The sequence below is a fragment of the Oncorhynchus kisutch genome, linkage group LG7, assembly GCF_002021735.2.
Source record: "Oncorhynchus kisutch isolate 150728-3 linkage group LG7, Okis_V2, whole genome shotgun sequence".
NCBI classification, from domain to species: Eukaryota; Metazoa; Chordata; class Actinopteri; order Salmoniformes; family Salmonidae; genus Oncorhynchus; species Oncorhynchus kisutch.
The window spans coordinates 11,599,899-11,623,743 of NC_034180.2; the positions used below are offsets into that span (position 1 = coordinate 11,599,899).

At 44.0% G+C, this 23,845-nt stretch overlaps 1 protein-coding gene across 1 annotated transcript in view; it reads left to right on the forward strand.

Moving 5' to 3' along the window:
- The window catches only part of LOC109894191 (catenin alpha-2), a 690,086-nt gene that overhangs the window by 164,809 nt on the left and 501,432 nt on the right, over positions 1–23,845 (forward strand). Inside the window, 2 exon segments of the mRNA XM_020487470.2 lie at positions 49–168; positions 6,817–7,083. Coding sequence (XP_020343059.1) covers positions 49–168; positions 6,817–7,083 — 387 coding nt within the window.

Genomic DNA, 23,845 nt, shown 5'->3' on the forward strand with positions numbered 1-23,845 from the left:
TGTCTATTTGTGTGTGTGTGTGTGTGTGTGTGTGTGTGTATATGACAGGTGGAGGAGGCCCTGGAGGCAGTGAAGAATGCCACCAACGAGCAGGACCTTGCCAACCGCTTCAAAGAGTTTGGCAAGGAGATGGTGAAGCTCAACTATGTGGCTGCCCGCAGACAGCAGGTAACACAAACACACTCACACTAGCAGGTAATAGTTAAATATGTCATACTCCACACCAGGCTCCTTGAGCTCGTATCACAGATAAATGGGAAACCAAGCATTGCAGGAGACTGCTCACACACACATACGCACAGACACACACACACCTGTACCTCCAGCACCTGTACCTCTAGCACCTGTACCTCTAACCATCAGTGATGTGTTAAACCTCGAGACGATTAGGTCCAGCCAGGGGAAGTTTAAAGAGGAAACCAGTAGCGAGGCAGACGCATTAAAAACCGATCGAGACAGAGAGCCCTTCGGCTCTTACCAAAGACACAGCAAGAACACTGATTCTCTATCATAGCAGGATATCGCACACGCACAGAGCAAGCAGACACAGTCATGGCACTACATCACACCACTGCCTCTATAGCTAGCCTAGGGAGGGGGGGGGGAAACGACTCTCAACACCGAGCTGGGCTCTCAGTCATAACTGAACGCCTTCTCCAAAAACACGTTTAAGTGCTGAGCTGTATCCGTGACTGTGCCATAGCACGCCGTTTCTGACTGAGGAATGACTGAGGCTGCGTCCCAAATGGCACAATACTTTTGAGCAAGGGCCCATAGAGCTCTGGTCAAAAGTAGTGCACTATATACTTTCCTGACTTTATTGTCCCCTTGGGGAAATATTGTTGCAGTGTCATGTAGACGTTTAAAGTGGTTGGCAATACAACTTTCATAACAGTTACATAACAATAAAAAGAGACTAGCCTGCTGGTCTTACTGAGTCTATAGGAACATTAGCCTGCTGGTCTTACTGAGTCTATAGGAACATTAGCCTGCTGGTCTTACTGAGTCTATAGGAACATTAGCCTGCTGGCCTTACTGAGTCTATAGGAACATTAGCCTGCTGGTCTTACTGAGTCTATAGGAACATTAGCCTGCTGGTCTTACTGAGTCTATAGGAACATTAGCCTGCTGGTCTTACTGAGTCTATAGGAACATTAGCCTGCTGGCCTTACTGAGTCTATAGGAACATTAGCCTGCTGGTCTTACTGAGTCTATAGGAACATTAGCCTGCTGGTCTTACTGAGTCTATAGGAACATTAGCCTGCTGGTCTTACTGAGTCTATAGGAACATTAGCCTGCTGGCCTTACTGAGTATAGGAACATTAGCCTGCTGGTCTTACTGAGTCTATAGGAACATTAGCCTGCTGGTCTTACTGAGTCTATAGGAACATTAGCCTGCTGGTCTTACTGAGTCTATAGGAACATTAGCCTGCTGGTCTTACTGAGTCTAAAGGAACATTAGCCTGCTGGTCTTACTGAGTCTATAGGAACATTAGCCTGCTGGCCTTACTGAGTCTATAGGAACATTAGCCTGCTGGTCCTACTGAGTCTATAGGAACATTAGCCTGCTGGTCTTACTGAGTCTATAGGAACATTAGCCTGCTGGTCTTACTGAGTCTATAGGAACATTAGCCTGCTGGCCTTACTGAGTCTATAGGAACATTAGCCTGCTGGTCTTACTGAGTCTATAGGAACATTAGCCTGCTGGTCTTACTGAGTCTATAGGAACATTAGCCTGCTGGTCTTACTGAGTCTATAGGAACATTAGCCTGCTGGTCTTACTGAGTCTATAGGAACATTAGCCTGCTGGTCTTACTGAGTCTATAGGAACATTAGCCTGCTGGTCTTACTGAGTCTATAGGAACATTAGCCTGCTGGTCTTACTGAGTCTATAGGAACATTAGCCTGCTGGCCTTACTGGGTCCCATAGAAACATTAGCCTGCTGGCCTTACTGAGTCTATAGGAACATTAGCCTGCTGGCCTTACTGGGTCCCATAGAAACATTAGCCTGCTGGTCTTACTGAGTCTATAGGAACATTAGCCTGCTGGCCTTACTGGGTCCCATAGAAACATTAGCCTGAGCTGTGATATTTAGGAGGGATATCACACCTGGCGCAGTCTCTGTTTTCCCTGCCGTTCAAAGTCCGGGTACAGGGGGTGGCTTGGGTCTAAAATGATTTTGTGAGCCTTGCGGAGGGCCCTGACCTTAAAGATCTCGTCCAGGCCTGTCCATTTGACTCCAAGTACCCTGCTTGCTGTGGTGATAATCCTTCTCAGCATATTTCTCTGGCTGACAGTGGCATTGCCACACCATCAAACAATACAAAATGTGAAAATACTCTCAATGAAAGATTTGTAAAACAGAGTCAGTATAGTACAATCTTCATTGACCCTTTTTGTAGATCAGGTCTGTACATTTACTCCACTGAAGCTTATTGTCCAAGACGACACCCAGATATCTCTATTCCTCTACCATCTCTATGTTCTGACCTCTGATAGATGTTACAGAGGTAGGTGTTGTACGCATCCTGAAGTCTACTGTGTTGGTGTATGTCCGACACATGGGGACCTACTTTTGACCGCTGGCTCAGGAAGTCCAACAACCACAAAACTAGCCCCCCATTTAAGGAGAAGTCCCGAAAGAGTCTCTGTGCCAGAATGTAAGGCTGGATTGTGTTGAAGGCAGAAGAGAAGTCAACAAACAGAACCCTGAAATTGGATTTGGCACCCTCTAGATGTCTATAGACCATGTTGAGGAGAGTAAGAATGCCATCATCAACTCCTCTGCTGGGGCTGATAGGAAAACTGAAACGGGTCGAGGAGATTCTCGGTGGCGCTGAGAACATGACTTTTCATCATTTTCTCAAGGCATTTCATGACTAAGGATGTCAAGGCGACATGGCGGTAGTCATTCAGCACAGAGGGATGAGATGCTTTAGGAATTGGTATAATTATTGAGTTTTTCGAGGGAGGATTGGAAAATGTCTGCCAATTGTCAGCCAATTGTTTAGCACAGTGCTTTAGCACCTGTCCACTTGTCTGGGCCTGGGCTTGTAATGATGCTTCCATTTGTTTTTGTTTTTTTACCTCCGACACAAAGTTGTCTGCTTTCAAATCTTGAGAAGAAAACATTCAGTTTATTAAACCATGTTCTGGCCCTCATGTCTCCCAAGGACAGCATTGGTTTCCCCCCCGCAGACTGTATGTTGGGAGCGTTAGCCATGGATTTAATCCCTTGCCAGGCCACTCTTGAGTTTCCTGAGGAGAGGGTCCTCTCCACCCTTTGCTTGTATGCCTCCTTGTCCACTAGTATCTGTCTTTTGATCTCAGCCTGTCTATCACCCTCAGCATGAACTGCCTTCTTCCTATTAAGTAGTGAAGAATTTTTGGTTTTAGTTGGCACAACTGACTCAACACAGAAGTTTACATAGTCTGAAACATCTGAGTTCATCAAGATCCGAGCTGCTGTCCTCATACCTCCCACAGAGTACAGTCAAAACACCCCCTGGAGACCAAATACCTCCCACATAGTACAGTCAAAACACCCCCTGGAGACCAAATACTTCCCACGTAGTACAGTCAAAACACCCCCTGGAGACCAAATACCTGCCACATAGTACAGTCAAAACACCCCTGGAGACCAAATACCTCCCACATAGTACAGTCAAAACACCCCCTGGAGACCAAATACTTCCCACGTAGTACAGTCAAAACACCCCCTGGAGACCAAATACCTCCCATATAGTATAGTCAAACCACCCCCTGGAGACCAAATTACTCCCACATAGTACAGTCAAAACACCCCCTGGAGACCAAATACCTCCCACATAGTATAGTCAAACCACCCCCTGGAGACCAAATACCTCCCACGTAGTACAGTCAAAACACCCACTGGAGACCAAATACCTCCCACATAGTACAGTCAAACCACCCCCTGGAGACCAAATACCTCCCACATAGTACAGTCAAACCACCCCCTGGAGACCAAATACCTCCCTCATAGTACAGTCAAACCACCCCCTGGAGACAAGTGATACTGTTGTCGTTCCAATCTGGACAGTTTTAACTGTGGGTTTCTCCCTCTCCAGGAGCCGACAGTAGGTTGGCCTGAGGTAGTTTTAACGGTGGGTTTCTCCCTCTCCAGGAGCCGACAGTAGGTTGGCCTGAGGTAGTTTTAACGGTGGGTTTCTCCCTCTCCAGGAGCCGACAGTAGGTTGGCCTGAGGTAGTTTTAACTGTGGGTTTCTCCCTCTCCAGGAGCCGACAGTAGGTTGGCCTGAGGTAGTTTTAACTGTGGGTTTCTCCCTCCCTTCTCCCTTGAATGTACACAACGGTAACAAACAATTGGGGGAACTCACTGGGCAGATAGTAAGGTCGCAGTGACACAGACAGCAGTTCAATGTCTGGGGCACAGAGTCTCTTTCTTACCGGGATCGATTTACACCACTGGTCTCTGACAAGCAGGCAGACGCTCCCGACGTGATGTTTCCCTGTGACGGTCAGATCACGGACCTCTCTGACCAGAGTGAAGCCGGCCGATGTGATTTGGGACACATGCTGAAAGAGTTGAGCTGCCGTCTCTCGGTTGATTGCCTCACATCTCTCCGTCGCTGGAAATGCCTCTTAAACATGACCATGGAATAATAATTTAGAATTCAGGGAAAATGTCTTTGAGTGCTTTCTTAAAGCTCCACTAAGTTTGGGTACTTTTTGGAAGTGGCACATCGTTGAGGGAATGCTTTCTTAGAATTAAATAGGAAGTGTTACGTGAGAACACTTAATAATGCATAGGTAGAGTTTTGACAGGAAATCTGTAATAAATCATGTGTTATGCGCTCAGTCGAACTGTTGGGTCACGCAAGGTGCGCTGTTCAAGGGGACCGACTTGACATAAAATAACTTTCTTCATATCAAGAAGGTCTGCCTATCAAGGCTTTATGAGGTTTGAATAGAATATGAGTAGACATATCGAAGGAAGCCCGTGCAATTGAAAGCCTCAAGGTTCAACTTTCAATCGACACATATCTCTTGCCCACAATAATGGTATGTGACGATTAATTTGAGTGAGTTTAATTAAATATTCAGCCTTCGTTTGGATTGTATCTCGAGAGTCAGGCTAGATGTCAAATTCTCTCTAAAGGATTTCGAGCCAAGTGGTAGTTACCCTTTGAACAAAGTTTCAGTACTTCAAACTTTTCAAATCAATTCCAATACTGCTACAAAACAAAAGTCAAATGAGTTATGTATGTTAGTATAATTCTGCAGGTTTACTATATAACCTGTGCTGACGTCTGGCCTGAGTATGTGTAGCATGTCCTAACACGTATACAACGTTTCCTAAGCAATATAACATTTCCTAACCAGTTTATAACATTTCCTGAACAGTAGACAACCTTTCCTAACCAATATACACTGAGTGTAACAAACATTAGAAACACTGCTCTAATATTGAGTTGCACCCCCCCCATTTTGCCAGCAGAACCACTTTCATTGGAAAGCGTTCCACAGGGATGCTGGCCCACGTTGACTCCAATGCTTCACACAGTTGTGTCAGGTTGGCTGGATGTCCTTTGGGGTGGTGGACCGTTCTTGATACACACAGGGAAACTGTTGAGCGTGAAAAACCCAGCAGTGTTGCAGTCCTATTACCATACCCTGTTCCTTTAGTCATGCCCATTAACCCTCACACTCCATGTCTATATTGTCTCAAGGCTTAAAAATCCATCTTTAACCGGTCTCCTCCCCTTCGTCTACACTGATTGAAGTGGATTTAACAAGTGACATCAATAAGGGATCGTAGCTTTCACCTGGATTCACCTGGTCAGTCTTTGTCATGGACAGAGCAGGTGTCCTTAATGTTTTATATACTCAGTGTATAACATTTCCTAAACAGTATACATTTCCTAACCAGTGTATAACATTTCCTAAACGGTATACATTTCCTAACCAGTATATAACATTTCCTAACCAGTATATAACATTTCCTAAACAGGATATAACATTTCCTGACCAGTATATAACATTTCCTAACCAGTGTATAACATTTCCTAACCAGTGTATAACATTTCCTAACCAGTGTATAACATTTCCTAAACGGTATACATTTCCTAACCAGTATATAACATTTCCTAACCAGTATATAACATTTCCTAAACAGGATATAACATTTCCTGACCAGTATATAACATTTCCTGACCAGTATATAACATTTCCTAACCAGTATGGAACATTTCCTAACCAGTATACATTTCCTAAACAGTATACATTTCCTAACCAGTATATAACATTTCCTAAACAGTATACATTTCATAACCAGTATATAACATTTCATAACCAGTATATAACATTTCCTAATCAGTATATAACATTTCCTAAACAGTATACATGTCCTAACCAGTATACATTTCCTAAACAATATATAACATTTCCTAACCAGTATATAACATTTCCTAACCAGTATATAACATTTCCTAAACAGTATACAACATTTCCTTAACAGTATAACATTTCCTAACCAGTATATAACATTTCTAAACAGTATACATTTCCTAACCGGTATATAGCATTCCTGACCAGTATATAACATTTCCTAACCAGCATATAACATTTCCTAACCAGTATATAACATTTCCTAAACAGTATACATTTCCTAACCAGTAACCAACATTTCCTAACTGGTATATAGCATTCCTGACCAGTATATAACATTTCCTAACCAGTATATAACATTTCCTAAACAGTATACATTTCCTAACCAGTATACAACATTTCCTAACCAGTATATAACATTTCCTAACTCCCCCATCTCGTCTTCAGGAGCTGAAAGACCCCCAGTGCCGGGACGAAATGGCGGCTGCGCGCGGCGCCCTGAAGAAGAACGCCACCATGCTCTACACGGCCTCGCAGGCCTTCCTGCGCCACCCGGACGTGGCGGCCACGCGCGCCAACCGCGACTACGTCTTCAAGCAGGTGCAGGAGGCCATCGGGGGCATCAGCAGTGCCGCTCAGGCCACCTCACCCGGCGACGAGAAGCACGGCCACGCTGGCATCGGCGAGCTGGCCGCGGCCCTCAACGAGTTTGACGTGAGTACCATAACCTATTTCGCTCTTTCGCTCTCCCCAGCCCCATGATAAAAGTCGGGAAGCGTTGTATGGAGTTCTATGGAGTCTGCAAGACTGTGGGTCTGGCTGGGATGTATTTCTAAGGCTGTTGCCCAGGTGGGTACCTTTCCTTCCCTTCCTATCTTTTAATGACCGCTGCCTCGTCTCTGTGCTCTGTGGCTACATCACAGGTATTAGCCTTGTCTCCATGTGTTTTCCCCAAAAAAAGGGCAACCGTTTTGGCTAAGCGTATTTGAAACGGATTCTTGTATGGTGTTGACACACTTTTCAGGTGAACACATCTGAGTGTTTGACAGTTGTACAGAGTACTTTGAACTTGATCTACTCCACTGTACGATTCACCCGTGGGCTTGCACAGAGAGACAGAACAGTGAATGCCACTGACTAACGTTACCACTGAAACTGTCCAGTGATATACACTCACCTTCCGTCATCACGCGTCCCCAAAGCCTTTAAAGATATGGATTCAGAGAGACTTTTGCCTTCTTTTTCGACAAACTGCTTGGGTTGTCTCTGTTATCTCGGCATTCACAACACAGTTTTTCGACACCCTTTTAATTACATACAACATGATGAATTGCTTACCTGCAAACCGCAGCCGACGATTACATCAGACCGTGAATTATTCAGCTAACATTTGCAAAGGGAGAGAGTCACACAGGCGTACTAACACACGCATACACACAGAGACACACCCACACACGCACAACACACACGGGCACACGCAACACACTTCCGTTTCCCACCTCAGGTGTGTGTGTGTGACTGACTTTCCCACATTCATCCCTTCAGTCTCTTGATTCCCCAGCACAGCTTTCAATACCACACGTACATATTGTCTGTTATTTTCTTTGTGATGATGTTATTGACAGAAACTTCGACAGGTGACTAAATCCACCTGCGTACGGCTGAGCATCGCTCAAACGTCGCTGTTTGAACAAAGGATTACTCTGAGGTCAGGTCATTTACAAGCTTTAAAACAAAATGCCACCTCAGCAGATAAGTCAATGTGCATTATTGTGTGTGTCCTATCTAGTGTACTGCTTTTGATCAGAGCCCTATGAGCACTATATAGGGAATAGGGTGCCATGCAACCCTGCTGTTTTCATTCATCTCTGTAGGTGGTCTTTAATTTAACTTCCCTTTCAGTACACACACTGCCAGCACTGGAGGAATACATCATTTACAAGGATGTTCCTAAATATTATTACTTGCGTGGACATTCCAGAATAGTATATTCCAGAATGGTTTCTGCTGCTTAGAGAAATATGACTAAAGACTGTCACCTAGTGGCCAAGGACTATAAATACACCGTAGACAGATAACTGATAAAAGTGGATGTAATTCTAGAGCAGTGCCCATCTCAGAGTAGGAGTGCTGATCTAGGATCAGCTCCCCAATGTCCATGTCATCTTATTTATTATGATCTAAAAGGCCAAACTGACCATAGATCAACACTCAGACAGACTTTATGAATAAGGGCCCCGGCACATACTGTGAAATTTCAGAGGGACTGTTTTTTAAATTTGACCTTTATTTAACTAGGCAAGTCAGTTAAGAACAAATTCATATTTTCAATGACAGCCTAGGAACAGTGGGTTAACTGCCATTTTCAGGGGCAGAACAACAGATGTTTACCTTGTCAGCTTGGGGGATTTGATCTCGCAAGCCTTTACAATTACTAGTCCAACAACTCTAACCACTAGGCTACTTGCCGTTTATTTTTGTACTGACAATACATGGACTTATGCTTTCTACCTGAAAGTCAACAGGTCTTTGATTAAATTAAAACGCAATTCAACATTCTTCGTGAAATATTTTGCCATTTAGCAGATGCTCTTATCCAGAGCAACTAGAATGAAGTGCCTTTCTCAATCGCAATTCAGTGCCTTGCCTTTCACAATTCAAACCCACAACCTTTTGGTTACTGGCCCGACGTTCTTAACCGCTAGGCTACCTGCCACCTTGTTTAAGTTACATACTAACAAGCAGGCAATATATTTTGAGGGGGACTATTGAAAAAGTCATAACGTCTAATGTCATTGGTTTGATTGATTGGGCACGTATTATTGACATTATAGTTAGAAGCGTGGCTTTGAATACATGAGCAGCGTTTAATGTGTTTTTGTTGAATTTATCTGATAGCATTCGGTATCGTGAGTGTATTATGCCTGAACTGTAAAGTGGTTGTTTTTATTTCGTTTTTATTAGGTTGTAGGGCAACAAAATAATATCACTTGTGTGTTAACCTTTAGGTTGTCTAGCATACCATTTGGTTTGTGGTACTGTTAAGGCATCTGCATGCTTCCCACCCGGAACAGTCCGGAAACAGTTTGTACATGTATTGTGACAACATTTTGTGACGTTTTTTCTCTTTTTGTTCTACGGCAAGAGTTTTTTCTCGGCTGTTTGTGCACTACATTTTTGTCGAGGTAAGCCGAAGTCTGATAGCCGAAGTCTACTCCCCTTCTGTCGGTGATTGCTCAACAGTAGGGATTCTTCAATTAAGTCTTTGTTGTCATTCACGTTTTTTTCACTTGAGAAACACCTGCACCAAACATCGTAGTTAGATGTAAAATGGTGCGACTTAGATCTCCTCTGCAAAAACATGAAAATGAATGACAGATTTATTATATCTTACTTGAATTTCCACGGCGTCTCAAGATGGACAAACAGTACTGTTGCCACGTTCTCGTTTTTCAAGTGCAGACCACAGGAGGCTGCTTAGGGCAGAACGGCTCATAATAATGGCTGGAACGGAGCAAATGGATTGGCATCAAATGGTATTTGGTATTTGGTAGCCCGTTGTCCCCGATTAATGTGCCACCAACCTCAAGTGATGCAGACACCATTACAGGGTATGATGTGCTGTATATAGCCCACAGGTAGACCGGTAGCTGAATTTCATTTGTATTATAGTGACCCCATGTGGTCGAGATTGAGAATTGCAAGCATGTCTATACGCCTGTCACTCAACACCTGTAATGTAGGTGAGGGCAACACTTGCTTACATATATCAAATGCAAAGCCTAAACATCACATTGAATTTATTTGATAAACCTTTTTCAAATGGTGGTGAATATATAGCCTGGTCCCAGATCTGTTATGGTGCTGTACAGGCAACTCATGTGGTCATTGGCTATACAGAACAAACATATCTATAAGTCCGGAAATACATGATCGACATCCAAGATTGCAGCTGGAACGGGAAATACGCCCTATTAACACGTTCGTATATCCCAATTGCCACAGTCCCTCCAAAAGGGCGATTAAGGTCAGAGGGAAATGCCAAATTGATGGTGGAAACCTCATAATTACCCTATGCCTGTTACTGTCTGGAAATGTTCATCAATGCCCTGGCCCATTTTCTAGTGATAAATCTATTGGAGCAGCGGCATGCTACAATGGAGAAGGGCAGAAGGGTAGGAGCCCTCTCTTTCAGGTATGAATAATAAATAGAGAATTTGCAGACTTTGATCATGGCAACCAACCTCATCCTCCCACTTCTCTCTGCTGTCCGAGCGCGGCGACCAGGAGAGGATGCAGAGAGAGGCCCCAGACGAGACGGTCTGTTGTGCCGAATGGACGTGGAGCGAAACTGGGATAGGGGCAGGGGACCTGAACGGCAACCCCCCCCCCGGTGTCAGGTGCGAGGGCGAACCCTGGAGCGCGAACCCTGGAGCTTCACAGCTGCAATTGGACTGCAGGGAGTCAACACTCGTCTCAATTCTGTCTGACAGTTCCAACAGCGGAGGAGAACTTGACTCCAGAGAAGATTCTACGAGAGGACGACGCATCCTTCATCTCAACGTTAGAAGCCTTCTTCCCAAGATCGAGGAAATTAGTCTCCTCTCCGGTAACTGTAAGGTGGGAGGGCTTTGCTCCCCCAAACATGGCTAGACGGGTTTGATTTTTTTTTTAAACAACGCTGAGATTGAAGTTGTAAATGATGTAGTAATTTGAAGAGACCGCAATCTCAAAGGCGGGGGAGTTCATATTTATGTAAGATCAAATATTGGGTTCAACCATAGGTCAGATTAAAGCCGTGACGAGACTGAAGCTGTGTGGTTGGACATTCTATTACCAAAATGCAAACCCATTATAGTCGGGAACCTGTTCACAGACCACCAGACCAGACCAGTGTTATGAATTGTTGGAGGAGACTCCAACTGTACATATTTTGGTAAATCAAAGTTTATTGTCAATGGTGATTGACATTTTAATACAGACATGCTCAAAAAGGACAATGTTACTGTTTAAAAAAAATGTATAATATGTTTATTATTTTACAATAAAACATTTTATAAAAAAGACAGCAATACTAACAATGACATTCATTGTACTGTTGAATGGGATGGACAATTTAGAGGACAAAACAAAACTTAACTCACACATACACAAAATAAAACAAAATCCTATTAGGTGGTACATGTATAAGAAGACAGCATATAGTCATTACAAGCAGTGTAGTTAAGCCAAAAATAAATATTGAGTGGAGTACAGCACAGAGTAGCAGCAGATCGTCAACCCAGTTATGAAGCGGGACTAGACCATTTATCCAGTGTCGGCTGCCATATTTTGTAAAACATTGGACTTCTATTGGAGGTATTGTATCGTATCTTTTCCATATTCCACATTCCCTAAATCCCGTAACCACATTTCAAAGGTAGGTACAGTCTCCAGTTTCCAAAATTGCAATATGAGCCTTTTGGCTCATAGAGTACAAAGAGAGACAGCTTTCCCTTCGTGGTTATTCCCATCAACTGTACCAGACAGAGCGGTCAATGGGTCTGGGGCTAGAACTCTATCAAAGGCTCTAGATAAGTAATCAAAAATGAGAGCCCAGTAAACATGTAACTTAGGACATGTCCAGAATAAGTGGGTCAACGTCCCCTCATCCTGCTTGCACCTCTCACACAGTGGTGAGGTGTCCGGGAATATTTTATGCAGTTTAACTTTTGAGTAATGTAACCTGTGTATCACCTTAAACTGTACAAGGTTGTGTCTGGCATTCACTGAACTGTGGTTTATATTCCTGAGAGCTTCTACCCAGTCCTCATCTGAGATTTCTGACCCAATTTCTTGTTCCCAAGCCCTTTTAATGGTGTCTGTGGATACATTTATGTGGGCCTGTAGCACATCATACAGTCTAGAGACCGACCCTTTTGAATGGGGTTTGACAAGGATCACGCTATCTAATGTAGGACTATTTGGCTTCATGCCATACTGTGGGGTATGTGTCCTTACGAAATTCCTGATTTGGAGGTATCTGAAAAAATGTGTTGTTGGCATGTTGAACTGTAATTGTTGAAATGAAGCTAACTGACCATCTATGTATAGATTACCAATTGTTGTGAGCCCCTTCTCCCTCCACTGTGAAAACACCATATCATCCAATGCAGGGTGGAAAGCATGATTCAGGCAAATCGGGCTGTCAATGTATACAGTGGGTATGTTAAGAAAATACCTAATCTGTTTCCAGATCCTAAGCGTATGACAAATTAGAGTCATAAGTGGATTTTTTCACATATGATGGGCTATTAACAAGTGCAGGGAGTGAGGAACGTTGACAGGAGGCCTGCTCAATCAAAAGCCTTGAAGGCATATTATTCTGTCTCATCGCAGGTAAACTTTCCCTCCAGAAAGACAGCAGCCCAATAATACAGTTTAAAGTGAGGAAGGCCAAAGCCCCCCTCTATTTTGTACTTGCATAAATGCTTCTTTGAAATTCTGGCTGCCTTGTTATCCCATAAAAATGGAGTTACTATTGAATCCAGTTTCTTAAAATAGCTTTGTGGTATGAAATTGGGTAGACATTGGAAGAGGTAAAGAAACCTGGGTAGGACAACCATTTTAATAGCGTTTATACGACCAACCAAGGAGATAGGCAGAGTTTTCCAAAAATCTATATTTTGTTTAAGCTGATATATTTTCATGTCCCAATTCGCTTTCAATAGCTGATCAAGGTCTCTTGTCACTACAATGCCAAGGCTTGTGAACTTGTCCATCACTGTTCTAAACGGGGTAGATTGCAGAAATTGCATATCCACAGGCCGTGATATTGGCATCAACTCACTTTTTTGCCAGTTTATCTTGTAGCCAGAGAAGGCAAATGTGTTTATCAAGTTAAGTAAGGGTGGAATAGAAGTTTTCGTTTTGGACAAAAACAAAAGAACATCGTCTGCATATAGGGAAATTTTGTGCTGTGTGTCCTTTATTTTAACAGAAGCTATATCGGCACATGCCCGAATGCGAGTAGCAAGGGGTTCCATGGCTATAGCGAAGAGAGCAGGCGAAATAGGGCACCCCTGTCGGCATCCCTTGAACAAGCGGAATGACTGCGACATTTCTTGATTGGTTACCACGGACGCCATTGGGTGTGCATAAATAAATCTTATCCTATTAATAAATTCCTTTTCGAACCCGAAGTGCTCCAGAACCGACATCATAAACTTCCACTCAATCCGATCAAACGCCTTCTCTGCATCAAGAGCTATTACCACGGCCTCAACCTTATGATCGTGATACATTACGTTGAAAAGACGTCTCAAATTGTAGTGTATATGTCGGCCCGGGATAAAGCCTGTCTGGTCAGGGTGTATGATGTCAGAAATATATGTTTTCAATCGGTTTGCCAATATCTTTGTCAACACCTTGTTTTCTATGGGGAGTAACGACACGGGCGATAAGACGACATCTCCATGGAATCTCTATCTTTTTTTCAAGATCAGTGCTATTGTAGCCTCATACAGTGTTTGCGGGAGTTTGGCATTTTCTTTGGATTGTTTAAACATTCGCAACATAAGTGGAGATAGACTGGCGCAGTACTTCTTATATAATTCTATTTCATATCCATCGGGCCCAGGGGCCTTGCTGTTTAGAAATTGTGCTATCGCGGTGTTAATTTCCTCTAAAGTTATCCCTGCATTGAGTGCAGCAGCTGCCCCCCTGTCTAGTTTAGGAAGTTCACATTCAGCGAGAAAGCGTTCCATAGTTTGTGGATCAGTAGCATCGCATTTTGATCGGTATAGCTCTGAGTAAAACTGCGCAAAGCATTTATTAATATCCTGCGGATCTGTTACTATTTTACCCTTCTTGTCTTTTATTTTGTGAATAGCTCTAGATGCCTGTACATGCTTTATCTGTCTTGCTAATAATTTATGTGGTTTGTCACCCAGTTCAAAATAACTTTGTTGCGTTCTAGCAAGTAAAGAGCCCACCCGTTTCGAAAGGATGGTATTGTATTCATATTTTAACTTTGTGATCTTCTCAAGGACTGTATACGAGGAATTCGTCCTAAAAACGTTCTCCTGTTCCCCTAACTCTCTTTCAATTTCTCTTAGCCTAGTATTGGCGTGCTTCTTCCTCTCTGATGTATAAGAAATAATGTAACCTCTAATCACAGCCTTTAGAGATTCCCAAAGGGAATGGAGTCGTCAACATCCCCCGTGTCGTTAGTTCCGAGGAAAAAGGCAATCTGCTCCTTCAAATCCTGACAAAAAGCCTCATCTTTCAGCAGGTATGCGTCTAAGCGCCACGGTCGCCGACCTGTCGACATATTGTCGAGTTTCAGCACCATGGACACAGGAGAGTGGTCCATAATTAGAATAGGGTGATAGGTAACCGACTCAGCTGCTGAAATTAGTTTGGAGTCCAACAAAAAATAGTCAATTCTGGAATAAGATTTATGAACTGATGAAAAGAAAGAGTAATCCCTGTCTGTTGGGTGCGTCAGTCTCCAAATATCGACAATGTTCAGGTTTGTCATCAATGTATTTAGACATACACTGGCATTTGATTGTTGAAGTGACCTTGATAGCTGTTTATCTAAAAGAGGATCTAACGTACAGTTAAAGTCCCCTCCAACAATAACACCTGTATCCGAGATATTTGGTATGTCCTTAAACACCCTTTGAAAAAATAATGGATCATCGAAGTTGGGTCCATATAAATTGACCAAGGTTACTGGTTTCGAATTCAGTGTACCAGCCACAATAATATACCGACCATTAGGGTCTGAAATCGAGGATGAGTAAAGAAACGGAATGTTTTTCCTTATCAGGATTGCTACCCCTCTCGCTTTTGCATCAAAGTTAGACTGGTATATCTGACCGATCCAGCCGACTCGTAGCTTGGCCTGAGCGGAGTGTTTAATATGAGTTTCTTGAAGAAACATTGTCAGCACCCAGTGATTTAAGATGAGAAAAAACCTTAGCTCGTTTCACCCCTAAGCCATTACAGTTCCAGCTGACTATCTTTATTCCACCTGGTCTACTCTGTGCTCTGTCACTATGTGGCTTTTCTTATTTTAGAGCAAATTGTTGCTGTCATACAAAACTCAGAAGAAAAACATCCTGCCGTGCGGGACCTTGTCATGCCACCTGTACTAATAATAAACGTGAACATAAAACACAGACCCCGTCCCCCCTCCCGTCACTTTTCTGAGTGACTTCCCCAAACGAAGCACTCCTTGGCTAACACACATACCCCATCCCCCCTCCCGTCCCTTTACTGAGTGACTTCCCCAAACGAAGCACTCCTTGGCTAACACACATACCCCGTCCCCCCTCCCGTCCCTTTACTGAGTGACTTCCCCAAACGAAGCACTCCTTGGCTAACACACATACCCGTCCCCCCTCCCGTCACTTTACTGAGTGACTTCCCCAAACGAAGCACTCCTTGGCTAACACACATACCCCGTCCCCCCTCCCGTCCCTTTACTGAGTGACTTCCCCAAACGAAGCACTCCTTGGCTAACACACATACCCCGTCCCCCCTCCCGTCCCTTTACTGAGTGACTTCCCCAAACGAAGCACTCCTTGGCTAACACACAAACCTTAGGGTGTCTAGACATACAGCTTGAACTAACTCGTCGTCTATAGATGCTCCGCATATACGCTAATATTAAATAACACTTAACTCTCACGTTAGGGGGTGAGTGGCGCTAAAACATGAAATGCTAAACAATGCTATATTAGCCACAACATCTCACCTATCATATAAGTCCCAATTTCTGATCTTCTAATCGAAAAGACATAGGCCGGAAATTCAAACGCATTCCTGGCCTGTATTTGGTCATTTAGCTGGCTGACACAGCCGTTCTGTATCCTCAGCCAGGGAGCTTGCTTGTCAAGAACAGATCGGCCTCTTTTGGGTTGTCAAACGTACGTGTTGATCCTTCGACTGTCACCTTAAACCGGGCTGGGAAGAGGAATCCATATCGGATGTTGGCCACCCTGCATTTGTTGCGTACCTCATCATACTCTTTCCGTTGGTTCCTCACCTCCAAGGTAAGATCTGGGTAGAAAGCCACCCTGGCTCCGTTGAAGTTAAGGGGAAGTTAAGGGGGAACTTTTGACTTGCCAGCTTGAGGATGAGATCCCTGGTCTGGGGATAGTGCAGCCGTACAACGAATGGCCTTGGTGGCCCGCCCTTGGCCGGCTTCGTTGCCTGAGATCTGTGTGCGCGGTCGATCAGGATGGCCGTTTTGAAGTGTTCACTCCCCAGCAGGGCCGGTATCAGCTCTGAGACAAATTCAGTGGGTTTCCCTTTCTCAGTGTCCTCCTGGATGCCACATATTCGGATGTTCTGGCGTCTTGAATGCGACTCGAGCATTTCCAGTCAGGCTTTCAGGGTTTTGTTGTCATTTTTGAACGTTGCGCACTGTTTCTCTATGTCCTGTAGCCTGGCCTCGTGATCGACTGTCGTCTGCTCAACCTCATGCACCCTTCCCTTAGTTGCCTTCACAGTTTCGGCCAAAGTCTCAATACTCTTTGAGATATCAGCCAGCCTTGTGTCCACCTTCTTGCTTAGTGAGTTTATGGCAGCCAGTATGTCACTTTGCGTAGGCTCTGTGGGGGACTCTTGGAAGCTAGCCTCTTCAGCTAACTCCTCGTGGGTTGGCGACGTTGAAATCTCATTCAAGTTATCTTGTTTAGCGCTCACTTCTCTGGTGCCTTTTCCCTTTGTCATATTTGTTTGAAGATATAGGTTGTGAGAGGTTAAGATAAATACTAATTTGTTTCAAAATGGAGCGGAGCTCTAGCGAAGCACATCTACTCCATAGCACGCTCTCTAGCGCCCCCGACAATGCTACTATTAAAGCTCTTAAGAATTGTTGTCATCTGTTTTCTTTACATCAGCTGGTTAATGAGCCCAACAGGGTCTGTCCTTCTACCCAAACGATCATTGACCTCGTGTTGGGTGTCAGATAGATCAAGGATGTCAAACAGCGGGGTTGTAAACTATGGCCTCAGTGATCATGCCATCATGATCTGTATAAGGACGGTTCATCAAAACTTTTGTAATTGTACTCAATTACTCAACTCAATACAAATGAGGTCTATAGAAGAACTATATTGCAGATGTTTTTGTTAATTGTTTGAGCAAGTTGGACTGGTCTGCTGTATTAAAATGCAGTGAGGTGGAAAATGCCTGGGGCCATTTTAAATCATTATTTTCAGATGTTGTAGTCAAGCAGGCTCCAGATTTTTGTTGTTGTTGTTGAATTAAGTAAAGAAGAGAAGCATGGATAAACGATAATGTTTGAAAGGCAGTTAAGCATAGAAATGAACGCTTTCTGGACTTCTGAAATCCAGGGCAGATTATATTTTTTTGTAAACTATAAGAAATTAGGTTACAAATCTGAAGTGTCTGAAGCTGTTAGGTAACAGTAACAGATTAAAGACCAAAGCCCAAAATCTTAGTTTAGACATTGGAGGAAAGGTAACATCAAACAAGACTGTGGTTGCAGACAGTCTGAATAGCTTTGTTACAACTATAGCTAATATATTAGTTAGCAAGTTACCTTGTCATTCAGGTTGTCATGGGGAGAGTCAAGTCCAGCAGTTTTACTCACAGCAGGGGATTCAAGTAGATGTTTTTTCATTTGAAAAAGTGTCTGAGTCGGGGCCTCCCAGGTGGCGCAGTGGTCTAAGGCACTGCATCGCAGTGCTAGCTGTGCCACCGGAGATTCTGGGTTGGAGCCCAGGCTCTGTCGCAGCCAGCCGCGACCGAGAGGCCCATGGGGTGGCGCACAATTGGCCCAGTGTCGTCCCTGGTTAGGGAGGGTTTGGCCGGCAGGGATATCCTTGTCTCATCGTGCACTAGCGACTCCTGTGGCGGGTCGGGCGCAGTGCATGCTGACCAGGTCGCTTGGTGTGCGCTGTTTCCTCTGACACTTTGGTGCGGCTGGCTTCCAGGTTGGATGTGCATTATGTCAAGAAGCAGTGCGGCTTGGTTGGGTTGTGTTTCAGAGGACGCGTGACTCTCGACTCTTCGCCTCTCCCAAGGCCGTACGGGAGTTGCAGCGATGAGACAAGACGTAACTACTACCAATTGGAGAGAAAAGGGGGGGAATATTAAAAAGTGTCTGAGTCAACTGTGCTAAAGAAGCTGAAAGAACTTGACCCTTCCAAAGCAACTGGCCTTGACAACATTCCTGACAGATTTATAAGGGATGCTGTGGTAATTATCACCCCCTTTGTAATTCACACTTTAAATCTGTCTATTGAACTAGGGTTTTTTCCCAGTGAACTAAAACTTGCAAGTGTCATTCCTCAACAGCAACAAAAAGTGAATAAGTTAGATCATTGAAACTATCGGCCTGTCTCAATCCTGTTATCCTGTATGATATTGAAGGTCATGGAAAATATTATGTTCGAGCAGATTGAGAGTTTATATTTCCTTACATAACCTGCTATATGAGCTCCAATCTGGCTTTAGGAAATCCCGTTCCACCGACACTTGCTGACTATATCTAACTGATCACATCAGGAAGGAAGTTGGTGGAGGGAAAATGGGTTAGCTCTTATTGGCAAGGAAGAAAACAGATGGCGGATGTGGATGGGACCCTGTCAAAACCCCAAATCTTGAACTGCGGGATACCCCAAGGGAGTGTAGTGGGTCCACTTTCTTTTCTGTTGTATATAAATGATCTGAAATCTGCCTCTACATGTGACTGTTTCCTCTATGCAGATGATTCTGCACTGCTGGTTTCCCACAAAGACAGAAATGGGGTTGAGAAAGCCCTCAGTGCTGAACTTCTGAATGTCAGTAAATGGCTATAAGCTGTCACTTCACCTTGGAAAACAGAGACCATATTGTTCGGGTCCAATGTGAAATTTAGGAAATCCCCCGATTGTAAGGTGGTAGTAGGTTACATAACAGCAAAATACTCTGTTAATTATCATGGATGTGTGCTAGATAACCATCTGACAGGGGGGAGCATGGCACAGAAATGTATATCCAAAGTGAACCATAACATGTTGGTTACTGGCTAGAACCTCCAAATATCTGGATAAGAATGCAATGGCAGGGGCTCTTGTTCAGTAAATTCCAACCTCTCTCTCTACTGTGCCACTGTTATCTTCTCTACAAAGTTACATGTTATGGTAATTCGATCTACTCTGCTTTTTATGGAAAACAGTTCGGCTTTCAGAAAGCAAAAAGAGCGAAGCTAATTTGATTCCAGTAGGTAGGCAACAGTTTAATGAGACAAATTGCCCTCTGCCAGTCAGTGTGTGTGTGTGCTCTCCTGAAGCTGCTCGTTCATGATTGATTCCTGCTACACTATACTACACAGCCCCAGCCTGTGGACGGAGACACTATATGTTAGGCAATGCAACGGCTGGACACACATACACAGAGAAACACACACACACACACATATTCTCACACTCCTGTAGGAGCATACACAGGGCAGGGCGTAGGGTTCATGCACGTACATGCACGCACACACACACGCACGCACCCACACACACATCCACAGTGCACACACATTTATGTCAGTAATGGAACTCTTCAGGAGATGGGCATGTGTGATGACAGGGTAGATCAGTCCTGGATCAGTCCTGGTCTGCATCCCAAATGGCACCCTATTCCCAATATAGGGACAATAGGGCTCCTGTCAAAAGTAGTGCACTTTATAGGGAATAGGGTGTCATTTTGAATGCAGCCCTGGTGTCTTCAGACTGGGTCAGTATCTGTCTTCTCCCCTCTCTGGACTGGGCCGGACTGGGCTGGGCTGGGATGAGAATCTATTCACAAATGAGCGATGCGATCAAAAGAGAAGGCTGTTTGTTGATGTGTAGGAGGGTAGATGTGTATATTTACGTGTCAGATATATGATTTAGTCAAATGTACGTTGAGAGAATATTATATTTAACATTGGACAATTAGATTATGGCGTGTACGGCACATTGTAGAAAGCATTGCACTGTGGATTCGACTGTTCCACTAGCCTTGGGTCTTCACTCTTACTTTTTTCAACTTTCCCCATCCATTTTATTTTGTGATTCCATTTTGCATCAAACGATCCTTCTCTCCCTCTCCTCAGAGTTCCCCTCCCTCCAACGCCTAGCCCCTGATCAGAGAGAATGTAGTATGTCAGACGGCAGCACACGTAGCATGCTCCCGCTTCCTCACCTACCCAGGCCAAATTAATTTTCATCACTCACAGAATCAACCAGCACTCCAGTCCAAGGGGAAGGTGACGAGAAACACGACCAAAGACTCCGAAAACATCTCTCCTATTCTTAAAAAAATAAAATAATCAAATAGTCTTATCATGTTACTCTGTCTATCCTATTCTCGTTTCTGCCAACTCTTTCTCTACCAAAGCAAATGAATCCCACACAGTGACCTTTGGAGAAGGAGCAGGCAAATGATACTAATCAGTAGAAGTTAACCAATCCACATAGAATGTATTTTTAGTCTCAGTGTGTTCAGTTTCACCTCTCTGCTTTGACTCTTGGGAACTTTGAATGACGTTTTTGGTATTTAGTGTTGATATTCCCTGTCCCTCAGAGTAAGGCCTGCAGTGGCCTGCCGAGGTCAAGCCATGACCAAACCTTCCCAAATGAAAAAGGGCTGGTTGAGCCCCGCTCTCTCCCCCGCCTTTCGTAGGAGCAAACAGATAGACAAAGGCTAGCTGAGGTTATTGCGCAATGTGGCACTAGAGCTGACACTGGAGAAGGAGAAGGCCAGAGTTTTAAAAATATTTTTAATATATTTTTATTTCACCTTTATTTAACCAGGTAGGCTAGTTGAGAACAAGTTCTCATTTACAATTGCGACACAGAGTTACACATGGAGTAAAACAAACATACAGTCGATAATACAGTAGAAACAAGTCTATATACAATGTGAGCAAATGAGGTGAGATAAGGGGGGTAAAGGCAAAAAAAGGCCATGGTGGCAAAGCAAATACAATATAGCAAGTAAAACACTGGAATGGTAGATTTGCAGTGGAAGAATGTGCAAAGTAGAAATAAAAATAATGGGGTGCAAAATAAATAAATAAAATAAATACAGTAGGGAAAGAGGTAGTTGTTTGGGCTAAATTATAGGTGGGCAGGTGCAGTAATCTGTGAGCTGCTCTGACAGCTGGTGCTTAAAGCTAGTGAGGGAGATAAGTGTTTCCAGTTTCAGAGATTTTTGTAGTTCGTTCCAATCATTGGCAGCAGAGAACTGGAAGGAGAGGCGGCCAAAGAAAGAATTGGTTTTGGGGGTGACCAGAGAGATATACCTGCTGGAGCGCGTGCTACAGGTGGGTAATGCTATGTTGACCAGCGAGCTGAGATAAGGGGGGACTTTACCTAGCAGGGTCTTGTAGATGACATGGAGCCAGTGGGTTTGGCGACGAGTATGAAGCGAAGGCTAGCCAACGAGAGTGTACAGGTCGCAATGATGGGTAGTATATGGGGCTTTGGTGACAAAACGGATGGCACTGTGATAGACTGCATCCAATTTGTTGAGTAGGGTATTGGAGGCTATTTTATAAATGACATCGCCGAAGTCGAGGATTGGTAGGATGGTCAGTTTTACAAGGGTATGTTTGGCAGCATGAGTGAAGGATGCTTTGTTGCGAAATAGGAAGCCAATTCTAGATTTAACTTTGGATTGGAAATGTTTGATGTGGGTCTGGAAGGAGAGTTTAACCAGACACCTAGGTATTTGTAGTTGTCCACGTATTCTACGTCAGAGCCGTCCAGAGTAGTGATGTTGGACAGGCGGGCAGGTGCAGTGTAACGGCTTTCTTGTGGTGAAGGAGAGTCGGACCAACATGCAGCGTGTAGATTGCGATCCATGTTTAATAAACAAATGTAAAACACGAATCAATTATAAACACTACAAAACAAATAACGTAACAAACGTAACGAAAACCGAAACAGCCTATACTTGCGTAAACTAACACAGAGACAGGACCAAAGACACTAAGGACAATCACCCACAAAACCCAACACAAAACAGGCTACCTAAATATGGTTCCCAATCAGAGACAATGATTAACACCTGCCTCTGATTGAGAACGATGTTAGGCAAAACATAGAAATAGACAAACCAGACACACAACATAGAATGCCCACCCAGCTCAAGTCCTGACCAACACTAAAACAAGGAAAACACATACGAACGATGGTCAGACCGTGACATGCAGGCAGCGATTGGTTGAAGAGCATGCATTTAGTTTTACTTGTATTTAAGAGCAATTGGAGGCCACGGAAGGAGAGTTGTATGGCATTGAAGCTTGCCTGGAGGGTTGTTAACACAGTGTCCAAAGAAAGGCCAGAAGTATACAGAATGGTGTCGTCTGCATAGAGGAAGATCAGAGACTCATCAGCAGAAAGAGCGACATCATTGATGTATACAGAGAAGAGTCGGTCCAAGAATTGAACCCTGTGGCACCCCCATAGAGACTGCCAGAGGTCCGGACAGCAGACCCTCCGATTTGACACACTGAACTCTATCAGAGTAGTAGTTGGTGAACCAGGCAAGGCAATCATTTGAGAAACCAAGGCTGTCGAGTCTGCCGAGGATGTGGTGGTTGACAGAGTCGAAAGCCTTGGCCAGATCAATGAATACGGCTGCACTCTAATGTTTCTTATCGATGGCGGTTAAGACCTTGAGCGTGGCTGAGATGCACCCATGACCAGCTCTGAAACCAGATTGCATATCGGAGAGGGTATGGTGAGATTCGAAATGGTCGGTAATCTGTTTGTTGACTTGGCTTTCGAAGACCTTAGAAAGACAGGGTAGGATAGATATAGGTCTGTAGCAGTTTGGGTCAAGAGTGACCCCCCCTTTGAAGAGGGGAATGATCGCAGCTGCTTTCCAATCTTTGGGAATCTCAGACGACACGAAAGAGAGGTGGAACAGGCTAGTAATAGGGGTGGCAACAATTTCGGCAGATAACTTTAGAAAGAAAAGGTCCAGATTGTCTAGCCCGGCTGATTTGTAGGGGTCCAGATTTTGCAGCTCTTTCAGAACATCAGCTGACTGGATTTGGGAGAGGGAGAAATGGGGAAGGCTTGGGCGAGTTGCTGCGGAGGGTGCAGTGCTGTTGACCGGGGTAGGGGTAGCCAGGTGGAAAGCATGGCCAGCCGTAGAAAAATGCTTATTGAAATTATTTTTGTTTTCTTTTGTTTTACTGTATTATTGACTGTATATTTTGTTTATTCCATGTGTAACTCTGTGTTGTTGTATGTGTCTAATTGCTACGCTTTATCTTGGCCAGGTCACAGTTACAAATGAGAACTTGTTCTCAACTAGCCTACCTGGTTAAATAAAGGTGAAATAAAAATAAAAATAAATAAATATATCTATGAGGGTTCCCGTGTTTACAGCTTTGGGGAGCTACCTGGTAGGTTCATTGATAATTTGTGTGAGATTGAGGGCATCAAGCTTAGAATGTAGGATGGCTCGTGTGTTAAGCATGTTCCAG